This window comes from Haemorhous mexicanus, chromosome 5 (genome assembly GCF_027477595.1).
Source record: "Haemorhous mexicanus isolate bHaeMex1 chromosome 5, bHaeMex1.pri, whole genome shotgun sequence".
NCBI classification, from domain to species: Eukaryota; Metazoa; Chordata; class Aves; order Passeriformes; family Fringillidae; genus Haemorhous; species Haemorhous mexicanus.
Genome location: NC_082345.1, coordinates 27372193 through 27394752, shown reverse-complemented (window position 1 = coordinate 27394752; position 22560 = coordinate 27372193). Strand labels below are relative to the sequence as shown.

At 55.5% G+C, this 22560-nt stretch overlaps 2 protein-coding genes across 2 annotated transcripts; one reads left to right on the top strand and one right to left on the bottom strand.

Annotated features, from left to right (window-relative positions):
• The first annotated feature begins 451 nt into the window (after positions 1-451).
• On the top strand, positions 452-11782 carry PMM1 (phosphomannomutase 1). The gene is made up of 8 exons (XM_059846539.1): positions 452-581; positions 678-795; positions 1678-1754; positions 1920-2011; positions 4191-4290; positions 5073-5148; positions 7911-8026; positions 8813-11782. The coding sequence occupies exons 1-8, from the start codon at positions 513-515 to the stop codon at positions 8933-8935; spliced, it is 771 nt and encodes a 256-aa protein (XP_059702522.1). The 5' UTR covers positions 452-512; the 3' UTR covers positions 8936-11782.
• Positions 11783-12084: 302 nt separating this feature from the next.
• On the bottom strand, positions 12085-21169 carry CSDC2 (cold shock domain containing C2). The gene is made up of 4 exons (XM_059846540.1): positions 20971-21169; positions 14572-14837; positions 14212-14334; positions 12085-13950 (listed from the first exon to the last, which is right to left on the bottom strand). Exons 2-4 carry the CDS (start codon positions 14745-14747, stop codon positions 13788-13790), a joined length of 462 nt encoding a protein of 153 aa, XP_059702523.1. The 5' UTR covers positions 14748-14837; positions 20971-21169; the 3' UTR covers positions 12085-13787.
• Between the last annotated feature and the right edge of the window lie 1391 nt (positions 21170-22560).

Below are 22560 nucleotides of genomic sequence, written 5' to 3'. Positions count from 1 at the left end.
TCCTAAATGACTCGTGGGATAAATGGTAGGCGAGTCAAAGCAAAAGCTACTGGCTTTGTGCAGAGTGCATTTTCACTTCCCCAGTGAAAATATTAATAGCATCCCATTGGAAAAGAAAGGTGAGGCACTGACTAGGAAAGTGCGTGCTGCTCCTGTCCCCTTCACTAGGACACAGAAAGGCTCAGAGGAGCTGAACTTAGCAGGTACTACAATCCAGACCCAGAGCCCCTGAGTTCCGGGGGCACTGCAGCAATAACAGCAAATGTGAAGAGACGCGCCACACACGCACCGTCCCCCAAGCTCCAGGCCCCGAAATTATTTCAGGAAAGAGCCGAAGCGGGGAAGCCGTTCAAGACCCGCACCTTAGTGCATCCTTGTTAGCGCCTGGAGACGCGGGGGAGCAGACGAGGGGTGCCCGGCTCGGCGGCACGTCCCACCCGTGCGGCCCCGGAGGGCGGGCGGCCGCCATCAGCTCCCGCGGTCCCGCCCCCCGCCGGCAGAGCCCGGGCGGGATGGCGGCGGCGCGGGGCCGGGTGCTCTGTCTCTTCGACGTGGACGGGACCCTGACGCCGGCCCGGCAGGTAGCGAGGCGCGGGGGCGCGGGGCTCTGGGGGGCGAGGCCAGCGAGGCGCAGCTCGTCCCGCCGGCTGCGGCCTCACCCGCTGCTTCCCCGCCAGAAAATCGAGCCGGAGGTGGACGCGTTCCTGCGGGAGCTGCGGGAGAGGGTGCACATCGGCGTGGTGGGAGGCTCCGACTATGCCAAGATAGCCGAGCAGCTGGGGGAAGGGGACGAAGGTGAGCGCGGCGGACGAGGTCTCCCGGGGGGCACCTGTGCCCTAAATCCAGCCCCAAGGCTGCCCTGGCTGGTCGTGCCCAGGCGGGAGCTGCTGCTTGGCTCCCTCTCCCCGAGTGTGGAGGGCAGGCAGGGATGCTCCGATCCATGCTGCCGGCTCCAGTCCAGGGCTGCCGTCTCGTTTTGTACGAGCTGCCTCAGAGCTCTGAAAGCTTCACGCCCTGCTGGCAATTTTCGCCTCGCTGCTGCTCCGTGGTGGGGTCCCCTCAGGTTCCTCCTCACGTTCCCATGGGGGCATGGGGTAGAGTAAGGAGCGGGAGGGCAAGGGGGCAGCGCCTGCCTTCTCCGCCGTGTTCTCCTTCTCCGCATGGATGACAAGCGCCGCTGGGCTCCAAGCTCTGCCTCCCACTTCGTTAGTGGAGGGAGGCCGAGAAATTCTCGGCTGAGACTGATTGCTGAGTCGCCAGTGCTGCGTGTCTGGGTGACAGGGGGGGCTAGAGTTAGATAACCAGTAACCGCATCACCCCGGCAGCCTGGCAGTGGGGACGGCACAGCAGAGAGCCGAGTAGCACGTATGTAGTTGAAAGCCAAACATTTGTGAGCCTTTATCTTCGTCCTGCAACAGATTCACCCGTGACCTCAGTCAGGTCGTTTCCCCCTGTGTGCGTCACCTCCCCACCCGTGAGCAGAAGATAATCTCCTCATCCACTTTGCGGGAAGCAAGGAGCGTAGGATGGCCAGTGGCCCCTTTGCAGAGCGCAGGAGCTGTGGAAAGCATAGTACTGAGGAAGCAAGAAGATGGCTCACTCAGTCCTGATCCCAGTCCTTTTTGCCCCTTTTCCCCAGCAGTAGTAATGTTTCCTCTTTTTTCCCTCCCCTCTCAGTCATTGACAAATTTGACTACGTCTTCGCGGAGAACGGCACAGTGCAATACAAGAATGGGCAGCTGGTCTCCAAGCAGGTGAGTCCAGCCCTTTGCAGCTGTGGCTCTCCTGCCCCGTGCACCATGGGGAGCAGCGCCTGCCCTACCCAGGCAGATGGGCAGCCCCTTCTCCCCAGTTGCTCCCTCTTCCAGGTGGGCTTCATGGGAAGTCAGGCATCGTCACTTGCCCTTCTTTTTCTGCAGGCCATTCAGGACCACTTGGGGGAGGAGCTGCTGCAGGATCTGATCAACTTCTGTCTCAACTACATGGCGCTGCTGAAGCTGCCCAAGAAACGGTAACGGCTGAAGCGTATCCGAGTGGAAGTCATGACACTGATTTCCATGGAGCTGAGCTCCAGATCTCTCCTAAACAGAGCTGATCTACAGAGCTTGTCTTGCTCCAGGTTTTATCTTAGCGCCCAAAGGCACTGTGTAGAATCACTGTTTCCCTGAGCTGGGCACCTTGGGCAAATAATGGAGGAGTGTGTTTGTTCTGAAGAGTCTGCACTATGTTTTAGCATAATGCCTGCTCTTTTGCCCCTTGGATTTTCCTCCCTGGGGAGCAGGGTGCAACCACTGTGTGTATCTCATTTAGAACAATGGTACCAGCTTGTTCCTGGTCAGGGCATCAGGCATCACTGGTAGTAAATGTTTCCAACCAGGCAAACAATGGATCTTAAAATGGAAAGTCCAGCCCCTGAGCACACGATTTCACACTTTTTCTAACCCAGTGTTGCTGGCTGGCCCTGCTCTGCTCTCTACCCTGCGTTGCTCACTGCTCTTTCCCTTGAGACCCAGCAGCCAGCGGGTGAGCTGGGTTGGTACACCTCTGCTGAAGGAAGACCAGGCCACTACCAGGACAAGAAAGGGTTGTCTTCCATTGCATCAGCTCACTCTGTTAGCACAGAAAGAGAGAGAGAGAGAGAATTGATGGCATGGAAGGGGGAGCAGGAGGCAGCCTGCAGTTAAACCAGCCTGGTTGCAGGGTCAAACCTCACCTCAGACCACAGTTTCAAGAACATGTGAGCCACCCAGGGCTGTTGGGAGCAGCAGCTCTGCCCTTCCCTTGCCATGGCTGATGTTTTTCCTGCTCTCCCCCTGTGTTTGCACAGTGAACACAAGCAGGTGAAATTATTCTGGTAGAAGTTGCTAAACTGTGATCCAGATTAGTTGTTTGTTATGAGTCACCACGTGGCAGTACAAGGACCAGTGAGGGGGGCTGGCAGAAAGGCCCCTGAAAGCACAGGCTGGGACCCAGAACCCTCAAGGCTGTTTGGTTGCCTCATTGCTGTCTGGTTACCCAACAGTTTTGGTGGAATTTCAGCTCACAGGTAGCTCAGATGGAGGATGTGGGAAAAAAAAAAGTGGATTTAGCCTTATGGGATTTCTAGCAAAGCGAGGACTTTAACCCACATCTCCTGAGTCCTGTGAGCTACCAAACCCTCGGTGCCGCAGAGATGCTGCTCCCGGGCTGCAGGCATGGCTGCCTGTGTGGCCATTCCATGATGTTCCTCACTGTGTCAGGAGATGGGAGAGGGAGAGCTTTTCCTCCAGACTCAGGGTGGTAAGCACTTTATCACAGAGAAACAGCAGGCAGAGCTGGGAGGGACAATAAGCTCAGGGGTCCTCAGCTGGACAGGAGAGGGGATCTCCTCTCCAGCACAAGAATTTCACACTGACAGGGCTGCCATCCCCTGCTGTTTCTGCCCCACCAGAGCTGGCATAGCTGACCCCTCGATAAGCAAACAGAAGTAACTGGGTTTTTACCAGATATGAAAGAAGGGAGCAGTTTTCTGCCAGCTCAGTGCTTCAACCACCCCACTGAGGAAGCGGCCAAGAAGTGACCCCAGCACAAGGTGAGGGTGGCGAGCAGGAACTGGATCCTGTCTGTGCAGGCTTAGATAAGAGCTGCAGTCAAAGGTGCAGAGGTCAAGAGGGAGATACAAAGACTCTGATTTGTGTCCCTTGAGGAGGCCCTGATTGCTCCTCAGCCTGCTGCCGGACATCAGCAGTGAGTTACACTGACCTGGGCCATCCCACTGCCCCGAGGTACTGCCAGCTTCACCCAGCTCACACAGCATTTCTTAGGAGCCTCATGGGTGCCACGAGTGCCACAGCCTCATCAGGCAGCTAGTCCAGGCCAGTCAATAGCTGTCCTTGCAGTTATCACAACATTAGAAAATGTTATCTGTCATCTCCCCTAAGCTCGTTGCTTCCAGCCTATCCCCAGGGCACGGACCTGGGACCGTTTATTTCTCTTCTCTCACAGTCTCTTGGTGTAAAACTTTGAGCTCCCTGGGACCTTAAGCAGTGGTTGGTGCCTGATCTGTGCCTGTTGTGAAGCACTCAGGAGTGGGCATGGCTTCTCTCCTGCTGCATGTTCTTGAAGCGCCTCGCTAAGCAGCCATTCTCCTGGAAAGGAGAATGTTGTTTTTCTCTCCTGCCCCAGTGACCTTGTGCCTTTGCCCACCGCAGAGGGACCTTCATCGAGTTTCGCAATGGAATGTTGAACATCTCCCCCATTGGTCGCAGCTGCACCCCAGAGGAGCGAATCGAGTTCTCCGAGCTGGACAAGGTACAAGGGCCAGACCTGGGCCCAGCCTCCCCCTGGCTGCTTTGGCTGTTCATGGTCTTTACATGCTCCCCCCCTTCCCAAGGAGAAGGGAGGCCCAGCTTCAAGCTGTGTATATGCAACAAGGGGGAGACAGGCTGGGAGACAGGAGCCCAAGGGAAGACGCAGATGGATGGAAGAAACTTGATTTCATTAGGGACCACCAATGCAAGGGGGTGGCCAGCAGGATTCCCTGTGCTGTGGGAGAGCCCCAGGGAATGAGGCAGTTATTTAAAAGTGTGTTTCCTCATTTACAGTACCCAGAGATGCCCCAGCAGCTGTATTCTCTCTCCTACTTCCCCAGCCCCAAAAGAGCTAGAACTAATGGGCTTTCCAAACTGGGAGGGCCATGGCAGATCTGCTGGGCAGGTCTCTAGAGGATTTGGCCCATGCTCATACCAGTTTCTGCCTGGGGAAGCTTTCTTAGGGTTGAGGGATCAGTTGGTCTTTGCAAGACTTTTTAAGCAAAACTGGAGGGTTTGGGTTACAAACAGGGCTGTGGGAAACTGAAGCAGTTGCATTTTATTGCTAGGGAAGATCTGGGATCTGCTCCTCCTGGTGGAGTGAGCTGCTGGCCTGCTTGGACACTGGGCAGGACTGGTGGAAGCTGGCATGGCACTGGGGCCCAGTGCAGGTGGGGAGGGAGCAGAGTTGCCCAGCACACAGGTTACGGTGGTTTCTGGGAGACTGTCAACATCTAATTGTTCAAACCCTCTTATCTTCCCTTTCCTCCTTATCCTCCACAGAAGGAGAGGATACGGGAGAAGTTCGTGGCAGCCTTGCAGAGGGAATTTGCTGGCAAAGGCCTGCGTTTCTCTCGAGGTGAGCAGGGAGGGCTTCCTTGGCTTTGCCTTTTTCATGTTTCCCATAAAATTCTGTGAAAGGGAACAGGAATCCCAACTGTTCCCTCTGAGTGTCTGGAAGCCCTGAGAAGAGCAGAAGGAGATTTTAGTCCTGGAGAGCTGCCACAGGGGAGTCACGTTTGCATCCATGATGTCTGCCTCCCTGCAGAGAGTAAGCCATGCTGCAGACTTCCCTCCCTGGGAATCAGCCAGCCAGCCAGGTTTCCATCCTGTGGCGTTATCCCTGCCTTAATCTCAGCTAGTGGAGCCCACTGCTGCCCAGTGGATCTGTTCTGGCTCAAGCACCAGCAGCACGGCAGCCAGCAGAGCCCCAGGCACACGCACTCTTCTCTAGGAATGGGACAGGAGACTAATGCATGTCTCGGCTCTGGGGCTTTTTTGGGACAGTTAGCTGCAAGGGAAACATCTTTCTTCCTGGAGGGAGAGCTGGCAAGGAGTAAGGAGATTGCAGCTGCCTGCCATGGGCTTTTGCAGGGCCGCTTCTTGTAGGGATGGTTCTGACAGCCAGCTTACCAAAGGTGCAGAGCTGAAGGAGGGGCTTGAGCGTTCCTGGGTGTCTGGCCAGGATAGGGAGAAAAATGAGGGTGTGTAAGTTGTGGGGGTGATGCTGGAGGAGGATCCTCTGCAGAGGTGTGAGATAAGAAGGTTCCATGTGGCACCCAGCCAAAGGGCAAGGGGGGTGAGGCTGAGGCAGTGGGTGACACCCCAGGCCCTCTGATCCTCCAAGAGCTTTTCTCTGAGAGCCTTCACTTGCCTTCAGCATCCCTCCAGGAGCATCCTGTGCTGCCCACAGCACTGGCACACACCATTTGTCAGAGCAGAGAAAGACAAGGTCCCTGGTGCTGTGTGCCCTCAGGCACAGGGTCTGAGAGCTGGACAATGGGCCTTTCTCCTTGGGCTTTGGGAAGCTGCCACCGAGAGCCCAGGCCTGTTGTATAAAAGCACAAAGGGGAGCTGTGAGGCCCCTGCTCCTCCACAAAGAAAGTGTGGAGTGTCTCAGGTCAGGCATCTGAAAAAAGGGCATGCAGGATTGTAGCTGTTCTGCCAGGCTGGCTCCATGTGCCTTCTGGCTGTGGAGGATTCAAGGCCCAGAGGTGGTAGGAGGTCTCCCTGCAGCCCCTCAGGCCCCTGCTCTACCCAGGGGAGAAACAGTGCTGGCTGGTTCCCATCACCTCTTTACTCTTTGATTTCTTACCTGCTCCAGCTGGCATCAGAAGCCCCTTCCTGCTGCCCAGCTCTGTTTAGGGGGCTAGAATGCGGTGAAAGACAGTGGTTTTTACAGGTAAATGACTTTGGATGCAAAAAAAAGAGGATGTCACCAAGTTTAGCTCCTGCTCTGATGCTGGATCCTGCTGCAAGCCTCCCCTGAGCTCATAGGGCACTTGCTCCCATCCTTATCACAATGCCCTGTCCAGTTTCTCTGCTGCAAGGTGGACATATAGGCTCCATCCTCATCTTCTCAGGCTCCAAGGAGGCTTGGTTCAGGATCCCCAAACCAACAGGAACATTCCAAACAGTTGGGAAGGGGAGGTGCATGGCATCATGCTTGCATGTTTGAGCAACCTGGGGTGTCAGTGCCTCTTCTTCAGCAGGAACTGACCCTGTGATTATCTGTCTACTCACCCTCTTCCTTAGAGAGGTAGGATTATCATTTAAGAAGGAGGGTGTGGAACTCCAGGATTTCTCATGGATACTCCAGTAGGTTTCCTGGAGAAGACAAGCTGACTGGCAGGAGGTCATACACACCAGCTCGAATTCCTGTTCCTCTGGCTCTGAGTGAGACCTAAGCATGTATCTGCCCTAAGCTGCAGGCTTGATTTTGGGAGGAGCTTGTCTCCTGTCTTGGTGCTGGGACAAGGGTCTCTCTGCAGACTGTGGACACAGTGGGGAACTTGAGAGGATGGGGAAGGTGCTGCCTCCAAGCACCCCCAAAAAGCAGCACAGTGCTGGGGTAAACTCTGCCTGGTCTAAGAGCAAGGGCGGGGAAGTTTGTTAACCCTTGGTGGCTGTGGGTGTCCATGTCCATATACATGTTCTCTGGGAAAGCTCCCTTGCCACTCTGTGTTGGTCACATGTGACTTGGTGCCTCTCCAGATGTTGGCAACCCTCACTAAACTCTCGTGTCAAGAGGTCACAGGTCAGGGTCGTGCCCTGAATATGTCAATGGGTGGTATCTCCATGGTGGTACCTCCATGGCAAGGTCCTTGGTCCTTGATCAGTGTGCAGAGGCAGCATGCAGGAGACCCTAGTCCCTGCACAGTTAAGGAGCATCAGCAGAGTGGTTTTAGAAGGGCCAGTGATGTCTAGCAGGAGCCTAGGAGAGAGTTTGGTGCCAATCTCGAAGGTCATTGTCCCCTGTTGGGACACAGAATGTCCTGGTGCTATCTGCAAGGCATGAGCCAAAATCTTCCCCCCCAAAAGATGCCTCTCTTGGGAAAAACCCTCTGGTTCCTGCTTGCCTGCAGGGAAGCAGTGCTAATGTCACCTCAGCCATGCTGATGTCACTGCAGCCTGTTGTCATAGGAACAGCCTCTGCCACTATCCTGGCCATGTGCCAAGAGGAACACCAAGCAGATCTGGTGTTTGTGGCTGCTGTTTGGGGTGGGGGCTCCCACCAGATATCCCATCCAGCCCCCTCCCATCCTCCTGCCTATCCCAGGGTGGGGGGACCCCCTGCCAGCTCCCAGCAACGTTGCCTGATGCCCTCCCTTCTCCTGGCAGGTGGCATGATCAGCTTTGATGTGTTCCCAGAGGGCTGGGACAAGCGCTACTGCCTCAATGTGCTCGATGATGAGAGATTTGACACCATCCACTTCTTTGGGAACGAGACAACCCCCGTGAGTATGCCCCACTCACCCCACACATGGCTGCTTTCTCTGCTGCTGCTCCATCATGGGTCCTATGGGTCCCATGATCCCACTGGTGACAGCACAGACCTTTAGTGGTGTGAGGGGGGAAGATGCTGCCCTGTGCTGTGGGGTGCTCTCATGATGGCTCTGCTGGCTCGTGGGGAAATGACCTTGGATTCACTGTGCTGGGAAGCAAGTCCATCTCAGCATTGCTTTCCTTGCCCCAGCACTCCCTAGGGAGAGCAGCAGCCACTGCTGTGGCCTGCATGACACAGAACACAAGCCCCCAGCACTTAGGAGAGGACTCCTCAACAGCAGGAACAGCTTCACCTTCCCTTCAGAGCAGTGGAGGATGATGCTTCCTTACTGCTGTAGATCTGCTTGGTCACCCACTCAGCTCTTCCCAGATGCTGACAGCCTCTGCTCCCAAAATGTGCCCATCCTACCTTCTGCTAGCCCCTCCACAGGCAGGGCAGGGGTTAACCCAGGCTCCTGGACAAGCTTTGCTGATGTCGGACCTTCCCCATCTTTTCTGTGCTCCTCCCCTGGCACTGAAGAGAGAGGCAAGAGGGAGGGAGCAGAGCTCCCAGCGCAGCCCCTTCTGCCCCGGTGGGCCAGCAAAGCCCTGCCTGCCCCTGCCCACCAAGTCCCTGCCGGCCCAGCCTCTGGCTCCCAGCCCGGCTTCCCACGGGACAGAGCAAAATGTGGATTCATGGATGAGGTTGTTCTGGCAAGAGCCTGCTAATGCTGTCCCTATTTTGTATTCCCCTGCAGGGAGGGAACGATTATGAAATCTACGATGATCCCCGCACTGTAGGACACAGTGTCCAGTCCCCCCAGGACACGGTGCAGCGATGCCGCGAAATCTTCTTCCCAGAGAGAGCAAACGAGTGCTGACTACCTGGTCCCTGCAGCCCTGCCCCAGTCCCACCCTCTCCCCCCACCAGGAAAAGCACCTTCATTTGAGGAATCTGCTCAGGGTAGATGAAAAAAACACTTGACAGAGCTGGTCAGGATGTAACACGTGAGTGTGGGTGGGTGGCAGGAGGGGGCCTTGGCCAAGCAGCCCCTCAGCACTCCTGATGTGTGGCTGGGGGTCATGGCACCAGACCCTCCTCGCCTCCAGAGAAACCTCTCTCTTGACAGTTCAGCTGTGGTGGGCGGTGATGCAGATGCTTTTGTGGTCAGAAAGCGTTTGAAAGGGCCAAAGAGTGAGTGTGTGTCAGTCCTGCACTCCCTTTCCTCTCCTCTTCTCTCCTTTCCCACTCACTTTCTCGTAACGCTTGTGCATGAGGGAGCATGTGGCTCACCTTTCTGTCCCCCTTGCACCTTGGCCAGAGAGGCTGGAGCTGCTGAGGCTCGAGGCATTCACCAGAACTGCTCCGAGGCAGGAGGCCAGGAAGGCTGTTTGCTCCAAGCCTGTGGTAGGAAGGAGTAGCTGAGATCCCAGCTTGTTGCACCATTGTGCTTTCTAATGGGGAGGTCACCGTGTCCTTCCCCTCAGTGCCACAGTATCCCTCCCTGCAGATGACCTGGGAACGATAGCTTTAACGTGGCTGGGCTGCTGCTCTGAGCTTTGCTCGGGTGCGTAAAGAAAAAAGAAACCAGTTCTTCTCTTTAGCTTACAAAAGACACCCAGGGTTTATTTTCTATATTATTCTCTGCTTTCAAGTCAGGCCTTGCCTGGCACAGCTGGAGGATCGTGGCACTTCATGCTATGGAACAGTTTGGGGTAGAAGGATTTCCAGTGGTCTTCCCACTCCTGTATCCATTGGGCATCACAGAATCACAGAATTGTTAGGGTTGCAAGGGACATCTGGAAATCGTCTAGTCCAACCCTCCTGCCAAGGCAGGGTCACCTTGAGCAGGTGACAGGAATGTGTCCAGGTGGCTTTTGAATGTCTCCAGAAAGGGAGACTCCCCAGTCTCCCTGGGCAGCCTGTTCCAGTGCTCTGCCACCCTCAATGTAAAGAAGTTTTTCGTCATGTTGAAGGGGAGCCTCATGTTTTTGTTTATGGCCATTGCACATCATCCTGTCGGTCAGCACCCCCAAAAAGAATCTGGCACCATGCTCTTGCCATCTGCCTTTGAGATGTTTATATGCATTAATGAGATCCAGTCTTCTCTTCTCTGGACTAAACAGGCCCAGCTCCCACAGTCTCTCCTCATAAGAGAGATGTACAGCCTTGTACAGCCTTACCCAGGGCATTCATAACAGACCAAGTCCCCTTCCCTCCCCAGTGCTCAGCTTTCCATCCTACTGCCAGAGGCATTTTCAGCAGGGGCCAACACCAGCTATACCTGGTTCATAGAGCTGCTGCAGGTACCTGTTCAGCAGTGCCCTCCGAGCTTGCTCTTCCCCCCATCTCATCCTACACACCCTGTTTACAAGCTCACCTTTAGGAAGACAGGATGTCCTCTTCCTTTCCGTGGATCTTTGGGGGTTGCAAACCCACATCTCTCCTTCAGCCTTTGACCTTCTCCCTCACATTGTCCTTTTATTAACCTGGCAGTTGCATTTTGGTGTGGCCACAATGGTGACGCTTGTCACAGCTTGGTGCTCAAAAGGAGCTCAGGGATCCCCTCCAGAGAGATGTCCTGCTTGTAGCTCCCCAAGGTACACAGATCTGGCATTTGTGGACCTGGAGAATGTTGGAGGTTTCTGCAAACCCTCCCCCATTGTTTCCCAGGAACCTTTCTTACCCCATCCCTGCTGGTTATGGCACTGCCCCATCTCTTGGTCCCGTTTTCTCTCCCCTTTTTCTTCTTTCTTCTGTTCCTAGTTTCCTCATTGCAGCTCTCCATTTTCCACTGGCAGCTGGACTGCAGAGAGGAGTTTCTCAGCTGGCTACCACCACCTACCAAGGCACCACCATCCTCCTCAGGCGAGAGACACTGGTGCTTTTAGACCCAGGGCAGGGCTGGGTCCCCATGTTGCCATGGGCAGAGTCCCTGGTGGCCCTTGGCACTGCTGCCTGGCCACAGGAGCAGGGATACTGCATGACCAGGCTGGTGGAGTGCTGTCTCCTCCACCTGACTGCACCTCCTAACTACAACACATCAGATCTCTGATGCAGCACTTTTGCATGAGCACAGCGGTCTGCCTGGCATCCAGAAATCCCCAGCAAATCCACAAATTCCTCTTTCTACCCAGGGAAGATTTCTGTGTGGGAGAAGAGGACCTGTTGGAGAAGCTTGTATGCAGGATACCCTTTTCACAGGTCACGTGTTTTGGCCCTCCACTGCAACCTCCATGGAGGAATTGTGTTTTGTGATTCCTTCCTCTCTGTTTCACTGTGGATCAGGTTATGTGTGAGTCTTGGGGAGTTTATTTTTCCTGTGAGTCTATTCATAGCCAGCAGGACCTCTAGTGAGCTTAGTGATGAGTGAAGAGCAGGGTCTGGCCCTGATGGCCTGGGGCACTCTGGTGGCCTTGGGGGCTGCGGTGACTTGCACCTTTGAAGTGAAAGGCATTTCATGCCTGTCCCTGAGGCCCCTTTGCCATGATGCTCCTCTCATGGTGGGTGCCCACAGCGTCAGTGGGGGTTTCTCCCCACGGATGTGAGCAAGCAGACGTGGCAGGCCCCACGCCTGCAACTGTCTTGGTGTATGGATCCATATCAGTGTGAGATGGGCAGCTCCTGTCTGGCTGATGACAACTGTTAAATGAGAAATATATTTAAATACATAGATATGTATATTAAAAAATTAAAATCAATCCTATTAAAGCCACAACACACAGCAGCTGGAGGCAGTGTGTGTTTCGTGCCAGGCTGTGCTGGGTGAAGGGCAGCCACACAACAGGCGAGACACACTTCAAAGTCCCCACAGCAATGGGGGACCAGCCCCACTCCTGGTCACCCCTCAGGTGAGCAGCAGCCTCCTGTCCCAGGCCCACAGTGTGGAGCATCTCCAGTCCCCTTGGGGACACACTGTGAGTGAATCCTTTCTGATGTCTGGATAAAGTACCTGGTGCTCCAGGTACTTTACCTGAGAGAGTCGCTGTGACACATGCACACAGGACAAAGAGCCGGGATGGGCAGGGCTCATGGGAAAGTCACTTTTAATGGTTTATTGCCAATGTTACAAAGGTTGACACATGGTCAGACAGGCGGGAACCACACCAGAGTTGTAAAAACACCAACAAGTCTAGGGTTTTAGTTTATTTCAAAAAAAAAAAAAAAAAAAATCCAACAGTTTCCCTTGGCCAAGCTGACTGCATGTCCTGGGGATGCCTGGAGCCTGAGCCACAGTTGCCACAGCCCCTGGGAGAGCCAGGCTTTGGGTTGGCAGTGAGATGGGCCAGAGGGTCCTGGGGCAATCCCCGCACCAGCATGGTCCTCCTGAATCTGCAGGGCCCGGCTGTCCTGCGTGGCTCCAGCCTCGCTCCGCTCCTCTCCCCACTTAGCCCTGTTGGCAACAGCAGCAGCAGCAGGAAAGGTGGCAAACACCCGTCTCCATCCATGCTGAGCACCAGCAGTGCCAGCAGCTCCTGCTGGCATGGTGCTCCAGGAGCTGCCTATCCCCTCCTGCCCTGCTTGGGAGGCCCTGCTGGCACCCCACTGTCCCCAGCCCTGCTGTGAACCCCTTAAGATGCTGGTAATTCCTGGAGCATCAGCACTGTTTTCCTGGGGTGAGCTCAAGACCAGCCCAGTGCATGTTGTCCCTGTCCCAGTGCCCTCTGCCCTGGCGCTCCCTGGGGCTGTGGGAGCCCACCTGGCCAGGGTATGGCAGAAAAGACCAAAACCAAAGTTTGTGCTTTGTATACAAGACCCTGCCTACACCGAGGGGCTGGGGAGGAGGTGGCTGTGCTCACCTCATGGCCGAGGCTGCTCAGACCCCTCAGCTCCTCACCGCCCCAGCAAGCTACAGACATGCACACACACACACGCACGCATGGGAAGGGGGTCCCCAGGGGGCCGGGGGCAAGAGAAGGAGGAGAAAGTGTCTGTCTCCCCAAAATCATTTCAGCACTGAGCCAAGAAAAGTGCATTACTGCCCAGCAGCAGCGGGGAGCACAGAGGTGCCAAGTTCCCCCTGCCCCGTGCCCTGGTGCAGCCCCCCGGGCACAGCACCGAGTGCCCCGGGTGCCCTGCCAGCATCTGTCTGCTTCTTAAAACCAAATTTTTGCTTTCTGTAAACCAGCCACCTCCCCGTGGCACCCCTGACCTGAGATCTTGTGATGGAGGGATGTGGCTCAGGTGGGTGCTGTGAGCTGCCAGCAATGGGGATGGGTCTCAGCCACCCAGACCCTGCACAGTGATATGCCACCCCACACCACCCTGTTTTGTCCCTGCACCAGGGCATGTCCCACTGCTGCTGTCCCAGTGTGGTGCCCATCTTGCCGGAGTAGAGTTCAGGAGCAGGAGCCGAACCACCCAGCCTCTCCCCACCCCCTCCTGCTCTCAGCACCTGCTTTAGCCCAGAAGAGCTGGAGGGCTGGGGCTAGGACTGGTTCCTCTATTCCCCATGGCCTCAGGAGCAAGGAATGGAACATGGGGCTCGGTGCTGCCCCCGGAGCTGGGGGACAGTCAGGGAGGGCTCTGCTTCCCCTGTCCCCCTCGACAGACACTTACAAACACACACAGAGAAAGGAAACCGTAACCTTATAAAAGACACTGAACGCAAACGCCTGCATGTTTGGGGGCAGCCCCGGCCCCGTCGCCGCCTCGGCTCCTCCCACGCCCCTTGTGAGCGGCTGGGCAGGCTTGCTCCACGGGGCTGAGTGGCTGGCGGGCCCCCTGGGCGCCTAGGAGCCGATGATCTGGCCAGACCATGTCTCGTGCTTCGTGTGGGGCGCCAGGTTGGTGAGGACCACCTCCACTGCCTGGAACTTCTGGTTCTTGGGAGGGATGGGGCAGACCTTGTACGTCACCTCGTCCCCCTCCACAGGGACGTACTCTCCCTCGATGCTGCAGGAGGAAAGGAGAGGTGGTGGTGGTGGTGTCCCAGCCAAGAGATGGACCCCTGCCCCAGACCACCCAAAATGAAGGAAGGCACCTGACCCATCAGTTGTGCCTTGGAAAGGAAAACCCACTAGTGATGGAGGGTACAGGACAAGCAGAGACCCATGTCCACCCCATGGAGACATCCACACCCCACAAGTCTCCAGCTCCATGCTGATGGCATGGCTTCCCTGGGGTCTTCCAGCACTGCACAGCCCTGGGACTTACTCAGACACATGCACGAAAATGTCCTCGGTGCCATTCTCTGGAGTGATAAACCCATGGCCCTGGGAGCGAGAGAACTGCTTGCAGACACCCTTGAAGATGGGGCCAGCAGAGGCACGTGCCGTGCTGCAGGAGGAAAGGGAAGATTTCTCACTGGTGGCCCTTGCCCAGGTGGAGGCACGGGGAGACATTTTTGCTATGAACACGACGGTTCCGGGCCAAGTGCATGGCACCCACCCACAGCACTCTGGGCAGGGGTGTGCAGCGATGCTGGGTGGCAAAATGCACCGGGTGCAGAGGGTTCTGCAGGCACTGCAGTGACCACGGCTCAGCTGGACAGTCCCAAACCCGCCAGGTACTTACGCCGAGTAGGTCCTGGTCCTCTTGGTGGGGAGGGGGCTGGGCAGGTCGCGTAGCAGGAGGTTGCCCCGCTCCCAGATGCGGCTGCCCTCCCGCTGGAAGGGGAAGGTGGGCCACACCGGTGACTTGGGGGAGTGCAGGGGTGGCACTGCCGGCGGGGCGCTGGGGTCCGATGACATGGCGGGCTCCGTGGGCTCCTCCGTTTTGGGATCGGGAAGGTGGGCAGCAGGAGAAAGGATGCCCAGGCGTGTAGGCCTGCTGCTGGTGACCTGGGGAGCAAAAGGGGCTGAGGGTTACAGGGCCTTCTTTGAGGGTTTTGGCACCACTTGCTGTCAGGAATTGTCCCTCGGCTCCCAGCCATTTGTGGGAGCAGGGAGCTCCCACATGCTGCCAGCCCTCAGCGCTGGACACCAACCTCCAGCGCTGGGAACTGCCCCAGGAAGCCTGTCCCAGCTTGAAGTCACCTGGGATGTTCCAGAAAATCAATCCCAAGGGAAGAACCTGATTTGTTCAACCTTTCAATTGCCAGGATAATCCCACATATTTGAGATCAAGTCACTAAAAAGCACACTCTGGGAAAAGAAGCAATGGAGCATGGGCTACCAAAGGCAGAGACCATTTTGGGAAGGATGCCCACGCAGTGCCAGCATGCCTGGGCCTCCAGTCCCTGGCTCTGAGAATTTCCCCCATCCTGAGATTGCTGATTTAAAAAGTGAAGAAAAAAGGCTGAGACAACAGGTCAGTACATCAAGGTCAGAGATCTGAGGTCTTCTCAGCACAGGAGGCTGCTTCAGCCCCACAGGATTTAGGACACAACCCCAACCCCAGTCAGCAGCTGCTGCCCATCCAGGCACATTCCTACAGAAAGAAGGAACACCAGGAGACTCTGGTGAGGCTGCCAGCAGCCCTCATGCCCCTCAGGCACTTCAGTCCAGCCACTACACAAGCACAACCTCCTGCTGCTGCCATCATCAGGCTCCAGTTTCTGAAGGCATCATGCCATTTGCAAAGAGTTAAAGCCCTAAGGGGCAGAAACCCTACAGATGGAGCAATCACAATTGTGGGCACTCTTGTCCTTACTGAAGTACCCCAGCATGAAACTGGAGGGGCTGTGCATTTTTAAGTCTCCCAGATGCTCTGATGTGTGATCAGCACTGCAGCTGCTCACTCAGAAAGGCCTTGCTCTGTTGATTTTTATTCCAATCAGTTGCTGCATCTGACGCTGGTGCCTCTGTCCCAGGGTGCCCCATGTGAGGGGTTGCTTGAGGGCACCTCTCTTTGGGTGCACTGGGTGGGGGCTCACCCATTTCCATTGCTCCTCAGGAGTTTCCATCACTTGGAGCTGAGGAGCCCAATATCCCACGGATCCCATCCCCTTCCCCAGCATTCCCATCCAGCCTTTTCCACCCCACTGGGGCATGCAGCATCTTTTAGGACAGCACCTGCACACACCAGGAAACACAGAGAATATTTAATTTCTTTTCAGACTCACTATGGGCTTTTGAGACACGAAGGCCCTGGGGGGATGCACAAAAGGGGGTCACCTCCACTCTGAAATTAGCAGGCACCAAGGACATGGGAAAAGATTTCTAGAGCAGCTGAAGTATCAAAGAGGCATCAGGCAATTCCTGTTCCCCTCACCCACCTCCACCTTCTTCCTCTGCCAGGGGCTGTGCCCGCCACTGGGCCCCCATGGCTGCCAGTCCAGCTTGGATTCTGCCATGGGATGCTGCCCATATTGGCATCCCTCAGCCAGCCTCTTACAGCTACTCCCTCTCAGCCCTGCAGAGCTTCACCCCCAGGCCCAGGCAGTGAAGGCCGCACTAGAGTCCTACTCCAAGGCAGAAGCCACCATGTTCCTCCTTGCCCTCTGAGACAACTTCCAGTTGTGGCTGCAGACCCCTCCAAACTGTCTTTCCTTTTGCTGGCTCCCCACCCACCCCCACACCAAACCTTTCCTGTGCTTCAGTGACTCCTCTCCTCCATGCAGCAACTGAAGCATGCATATCTGCCTTTGCTTCCATCCCACCCCACACAGGCGCTGCTCAGCGCCTGTTTCCATGCCCAGGTTCAGCATCTATTTCCCCAAACCGTGGCTCAGCATGTCCTTCTCCCATTCCCAGACTCAGGCTCATATCTCCTTCCTCCATGCCTAAGGAGGTCAGCGAGGCTCAGGGAGCACCCAAGCAGACACCCCAAAGCCAGACCAGACACCAAACTGCTTCACAGCTCCCATCTGTGCCCCTATTTGACTGCCCTGCCTGTGCTGGTGAGCAGCCTGGCCACTTTAGAGCAGCAAAAAGTGATGTGATCCCCATGCATTTCTGCAGGGTTTGTCACTTTCCCAGGAGGTGTCAGGATTGGAGGAGTGGGATGATTTGAGGGAAATAGCCCTCAGTTCTCTGCCACATCACGAAGCTGTCACTATGAAAATGGCCTCACCACGGTGGCACACCTCCTCTGGGCTTTCTCTGACAGAGGAGGCCTTTCTGTTCCCCCACTGGTTTAGGGACAATAGAGGGTATTTAACCTGAATAAGGATGCTTGGAGCAAACTATTAGTATGCTGAGGGAGTTGGTTGGCAACCACAAGGGGCTGGAAAAATGGAAGTTTCCCAGAGGCAAAATTAAAATAAGAAGCAAAGGGGATGTGCATGAGAGGAAGCTTGCAGGGACAAAATGGTGTGCTCTGGTGAAGTGGCAACCAAGAAGCGTTTGCCCAGGTTCACCTGTGGGACCAGCCCAGGCTCAGGTACCCTGGAAGGCTCCCTGTTTTGTGGGACTAGTGGTGGTGAAGAATGGGGAGCATGCTGGGCACTGCTGAGGAGGCAGACAGTCTGCTCCTGGGAGCTGAGGGCAGCAGCAGAGGGTGCCCTCCTGGGCTGCTGTTCGCCCCCAGGAGCTGAGCTCACTCCTTATGGGAGAACAAGCAAGGTGCAATCCCCCACAGGCACTCTGAGGGCTCTCTGGATGGCTCAGGGGGATGTTGGGTAGCAGCTCACTGGGATAAACACAAGCACAGGGCGCAGCAAGGCTGTGGAATCCCCATCCTTGTCGGATGCACTGCCTGGACATGTCACAGAGCTGCCTGCTCTATCTCCTGCTTGGAGCAGGGGCTGGAGCAGAGATCCCTGTCCTGGAGCCAGGCTGAGGCTGTCTCACTCAGCCAGCAGCACTCAGCCCCTCTTCAGCACCTGGATCAAGCATCCCAGATTTGTTGGTCGCCCTTGGTGCCCAGCAGCTGAATTCCTGGCTTTGGTGGTGCTGGTGAAGCTGAGGCTGCATAGGAGCTTCGGTACATGGGGGTCTCCAGGGCTGTATCCTACCTCCCACATCATTTAAATCCCTGCTGCAAACAAAGGGATCGAGGAAATTAAACTCAGGGCAAAAGCAGGCTGAAAGAAGAAGAATGGGGACACAAGCATATCTTCACCAGTGTCTCCTCCCCTCCCAGCCCAGACGCAGACCAGGGAAAACCTCTGCTGTCCTCCTTCCCTCCCTGCTCTCCACCCCACCATCCTCTCCCCAACCATTTCTCCACAATGCAGCCCCAGCAGGGGACAAGGAGGGAGTGCCTCGGCACAAGAGGCATTTTCACCCTCCCTTCAATCTCCTGTGGTCACGGTAACCTCTGCTGAGGATGAAAGCATCTCTCCCCACCTCAGGTCTCTCCCGGCCTGGCTGACACCACCCCATGACACTATGTCCACCCCACGCACGTATACAGTGCAGGGACGAAATCCGGGTCACTTGAGGAAGCAAGCGGAGAGACTGCAGCGGCCCGGCTCTGCCGCGGGGCACGGGAAGCCTTTCCAGAGTAACCACCCTCCACCGCCACTTCACCTCGCTCCTCCCTGTCTCCTCTTGGTGGCTTTCCTCCTAGGGTCTCCCGGGGTGACAGTCCTCCGAGCCAAGGAGGAAAGTGGCTGCAAGCCCAGGGCTTCCTGAAAGGATGCTCTTCATAAAAAGCACCTCCTTCCCTGCCCACCTTCTCTCCTCCCCAGAAAAAAACATCTCAAAGCCAAACCCCAGAGCCCTCTGGTGACAGGGTCTTCTTTGGCAGCAGAAGGCAGCTTTGCTTTTATTTTTGGGAGGGCAGGCTCCTGAGCAAGCCGAGCTGACAGTCAGGAGCCCTTGCAGGCGGAGGCAGGAAACCCAGGCCAATTAAGGCAGACAGGCAGTAGACACATCAGCTTTTATCTCGAGATCCAAGTACCCCATTCATCAGCAGCGACTGAAAGGTCTGCGGTTTATCAAATAAAATCACTGTCTCTCTCCCCTTCTTTAAAGCCAAACACATTGACTTGGGTGCTGGCTGTGACCTTGTTTAACTAAGCAGCCTTTCAAGGCCCGCTAGAAAGGGGGAAAGAGCCTTTTGAAGAAGCAGCAGCCTCTGTCTGCCACTCCCCGTTCATTAGTGGCAGCGAAAAAAACCCCTCACGCTTCTCGCCCGGGCGGGGGAAATACATATTTAATTAGCTTAATCGCCCTCGGTGAGCCGGCCCTCCCGGGCGGCGTTTCTTTGTGCTCCTTCCCATCCGCTGGCACCCCCGGTATGCCCGCGATGGATTGGCGGATGGGTGGCCGCTTTGCCGGCGGCCCTCACGCTCCGGCTGTGGACGTGACCCTTCGGCTGGCCAGACCGTCGCCTGTATGGGCAGCTCCCTTTCACGGCGCCGCTTCTCTTTGTAAATCCCCAGCTCGGATGCTGTCTGCCACGACACTCGGCTCTCCCGAGTGCCACTGCTCCCCCCGCCCCAGCCAAGGAAATGGAGGTTATTTTCCCTCTGCTGCCTTTTGCAGCAATCTCCTGCACGGGCTCTTCCATGCCACTCTCCATCACGTTTCCTCCATCCCTTGTGACTGCCTCAGTGGCCTCAGTTCAAGAGTCAGTTTACTACCCCTCTAAACCCGCCCTAGTAGAAAAAAAGGTCTCTGTATGTCAAAAAGACACCCCATCTCCACAGCCAGCTGCCAGCAGCCATCTCCTCACCCCGTGGAGCACAGAAAGCAATGCTCTGGCCCGCTGCCATTCTCGGGGAGGCCGATGCCCCCCCAGACTTAGCTTGTCTAGACACAGGCTGAAACAGAGAAGAGCTACACCCCTCCAGACGCATGAGCGTGTCCCCAGAGCTCAATGCAAAAACAAAATCCCATTTTTCAGCTGTTGGGCACATTCACCTGCCGAGGGACCCAACAACCGCACGGTGGCCAGCGGAGATCCCAGGGGGGCTGCCCTGAAGGGCAGGAGCCAGCTGAGGAACCTCGATGGCTCCAGGCAGGGGTTTCCGTGAGCAGGGCCACTGCAACGCTAGCTGGGCTATGTTTCTCCATCCTTCTTTCCTCGGAGAAGTCTCACAGCCCTGGTGTCTGGCAGATTTTTATAAATGCTGTCTCTGTCTGATGCTAATGAAAACCTCTCAGCTCCCCCCTTTCCCGTTTTTGGTCACCAGATCATATTAAGAGTTAAATACCAAGCAAAGCAATTTTCTCACCTACCCTGCCTATTACAAACCCCTTTGACGAGACAAATTACTATAGGAAAAATAAAATTAGGTGGTTTTTGGGCAATGCACACTGACAGCATCCCCTTCCTAGCTAAGCCAATCACACTCCCAACTCCAGAGATCTTTGCTGAGATAGTCTCGCCTACGATACAGCCTGCTTAGCGCTAAAATATGAATGTCACCTTTATGGATTGATTATAAAAAGCTCCCTTAGTCAGTGCCGGGCTGCCCAGCTCTCCTAGAGGCCATGAGGGAAAGCAAGCAGGCTGACAAATGCAAAGGAGAAGCAAAGGGAGAAACCATCATGGAGGCTTGATTTACCTTTTAAGCATGTATGCATAACCATCATTCCCAAATACCAAATTTGCGAGATTTAATTACTTTCTTGTGATGGTATTTATTTTTTAAATTAGCATAGTATCTGTTCAAAGACATGGCACAGACATCTTTGTCTGTGTCCTTCCTTCCTCCTTTGTGGACCTAACTTGTCATCGACAGGAATAGTGCAGCCGGTCCAAAGAAATCCCAATTCCAGCTCCTATCACTACCAGCCTACTTTAATAAGTCAGATTTTTCACAAATTGCCTCCCGCTCACCCGGCAATCCGAGAGCTAGATCCCAGCTGAGCTCAACCCTCCGTGGCAAAGCCCTGGATTATTTGCCCCCAAGCCAAAGCAGACGTGCAACATTGCCGCCGCCACCCCCAGGGGAGTTATTGTTCCTGAGGCTGGTGGGGAATAACCAAACCGGAGGAGGGAAGTCATGCTTTATCCTCGCACCTCTCCAGCGTCAAAAGGAAAGAGCAGCTTTCAAAGAAAAAGGTGGTCCGTGAAGTTTAATCTCCAGCTACAACAGCCCTGGCGCGCTGCATGGCCATTGTGCCTCCCCTTACCCACCTCCTTAGCAGCGACGGGCTCCCTGGAGCTGCGCTCTGCAGAGCATCGGTGCTCGGAGGGGCCGGACGCTCCTCCGCTACCTTGCGAGCAGCAGCGGCGTCGCCTGCAGCCCGGCTCCGGGGGCTGTCTCGGCTGCCTGCCTGCCGGCTGATGGATCTGCGCTATCTGATGTGCGGATGGGTGATGTGCGCCTCGAACACACACGCATCCGCACGCCTTCCCCTGACGTCAGGGCCGGGCCAGGGGGAGCGGGCAGGTGGGAGGGATCAGCCCGGTCATTTCTGAGCTAGCTAGGCTTAAAGGAGAAAGTCTGTATGGGGGGCCGGAGGTGACGAGGGTCGGCCCCGGGGGGTGCATCGCTCCGGTTGCGTAAAGTGACGCACATCGGTGGCACAGCCGGACGCTGTGGGGCAGCCCCACGGGCTGTAGGGACAGCAGGATGGGGTGTGCACTGCAGGCAGGGATGCAGACAGGGTCCCTCACAATGGGTGAAACCTCTCCTCTGTCACCCCAAGTCTCACTGGTGCCCTGCAGCCGCTCTTCCCGCCTGCCCAAGCATCCCTGGGTACTACAGTAGGAGAGAACAGGAGGCACATGCCACAAACCCATCTTACTGCCCCATTCCCTCTGGGCTCACAGCCAGTCATCACAGACCCAGGTGCTTTCTAAGGGTCTCATTTCTATCAGTTCACTGTTCCAAAAGATCTTTCTGTTTTCCCCTGTGTGACCATGCTCAGGGGAGCCACATCTGCGGGCAGAGGCCGTGCCCTAAATTGGCCCGAGACTGTCTCTAGTCGGGGTGTAGAGCAGTGGGACAAGGGCAGAATCGTTTGCTGAGTTCATTGGGGAATAGGGCGAGGAGTAATGGAGTTTAAATTACCAAGAGCAAGATTGATGTTAGACATTAAGAAACACTTTCTAACAGAACAGACAGTTAATTACTCAAGTACATTGCCTGGCCAAGCACCAGGGTCTCCATCACTGCAGGCTGGTAAGAAGAGGCTGGGTAGGCATAACTCAGGGGGATTTAGATGATATGAGCCTCATTTTGGAGTAGAAAGGTACTCAATATCAGCACTTTACCAAGCAAGTCCCTGTGATCCTGGAATAAAATTAACAACAACCCTGAACAACCATGGTTCAGTGTCAGTGCTGCAGGGAGCTGTTATGGGGTGACATGGGGTGGTCGTGGGTTGCTTTTGTTTCCTTAAACTCTTTCCTTGATACGTTCTAAGTAGCTGAATATGGTGATGATAACTAGACCTGTTTCACAAGCAACCCTCAGGGCTGCAGGGTGGTGCACAAGTTGTGTAGGAACCACAGGGCATGGCACAGAGTCAGGAGAGAGGGTTACAACTGCTCCACCTAGCTGTATCCATCCATCCATCCATCCATCCATCCATCCATCCATCCATCCATCATCCATCCCTCTATCCATCCCAGTACTGGGTGTTGATATGGGGCTGTCCCAAGGGTTTGACAGAGGGATGAGATCACAAAGCACTTGTCTCTCTTCTGTCAATGAATTATAATGCAGAAAAAAGCTCCATAGGCAGAACAGCCCATGGCAAGGCCACCAGGAATCACTGA

Excerpts from the sequence above, each read along its gene's own strand:
- CSDC2 (XM_059846540.1), bottom strand. The coding sequence starts at position 14,747 with ATGTCATCGGACCCCAGCGCCCCGCCGGCAGTGCCACCCCTGCACTCC. Across the intron at positions 14,335-14,571 it reads AGGACCAGGACCTACTCGGC|CACGGCACGTGCCTCTGCTG; the intron begins GTAAGTACCTGG and ends TTCCTCCTGCAG. Across the intron at positions 13,951-14,211 it reads ATTTTCGTGCATGTGTCTGA|CATCGAGGGAGAGTACGTCC; the intron begins GTAAGTCCCAGG and ends TTCCTCCTGCAG.
- PMM1 (XM_059846539.1), top strand. The coding sequence starts at position 513 with ATGGCGGCGGCGCGGGGCCGGGTGCTCTGTCTCTTCGACGTGGACGGG. Across the intron at positions 2,012-4,190 it reads CTGAAGCTGCCCAAGAAACG|AGGGACCTTCATCGAGTTTC; the intron begins GTAACGGCTGAA and ends TGCCCACCGCAG. Across the intron at positions 8,027-8,812 it reads TTGGGAACGAGACAACCCCC|GGAGGGAACGATTATGAAAT; the intron begins GTGAGTATGCCC and ends ATTCCCCTGCAG.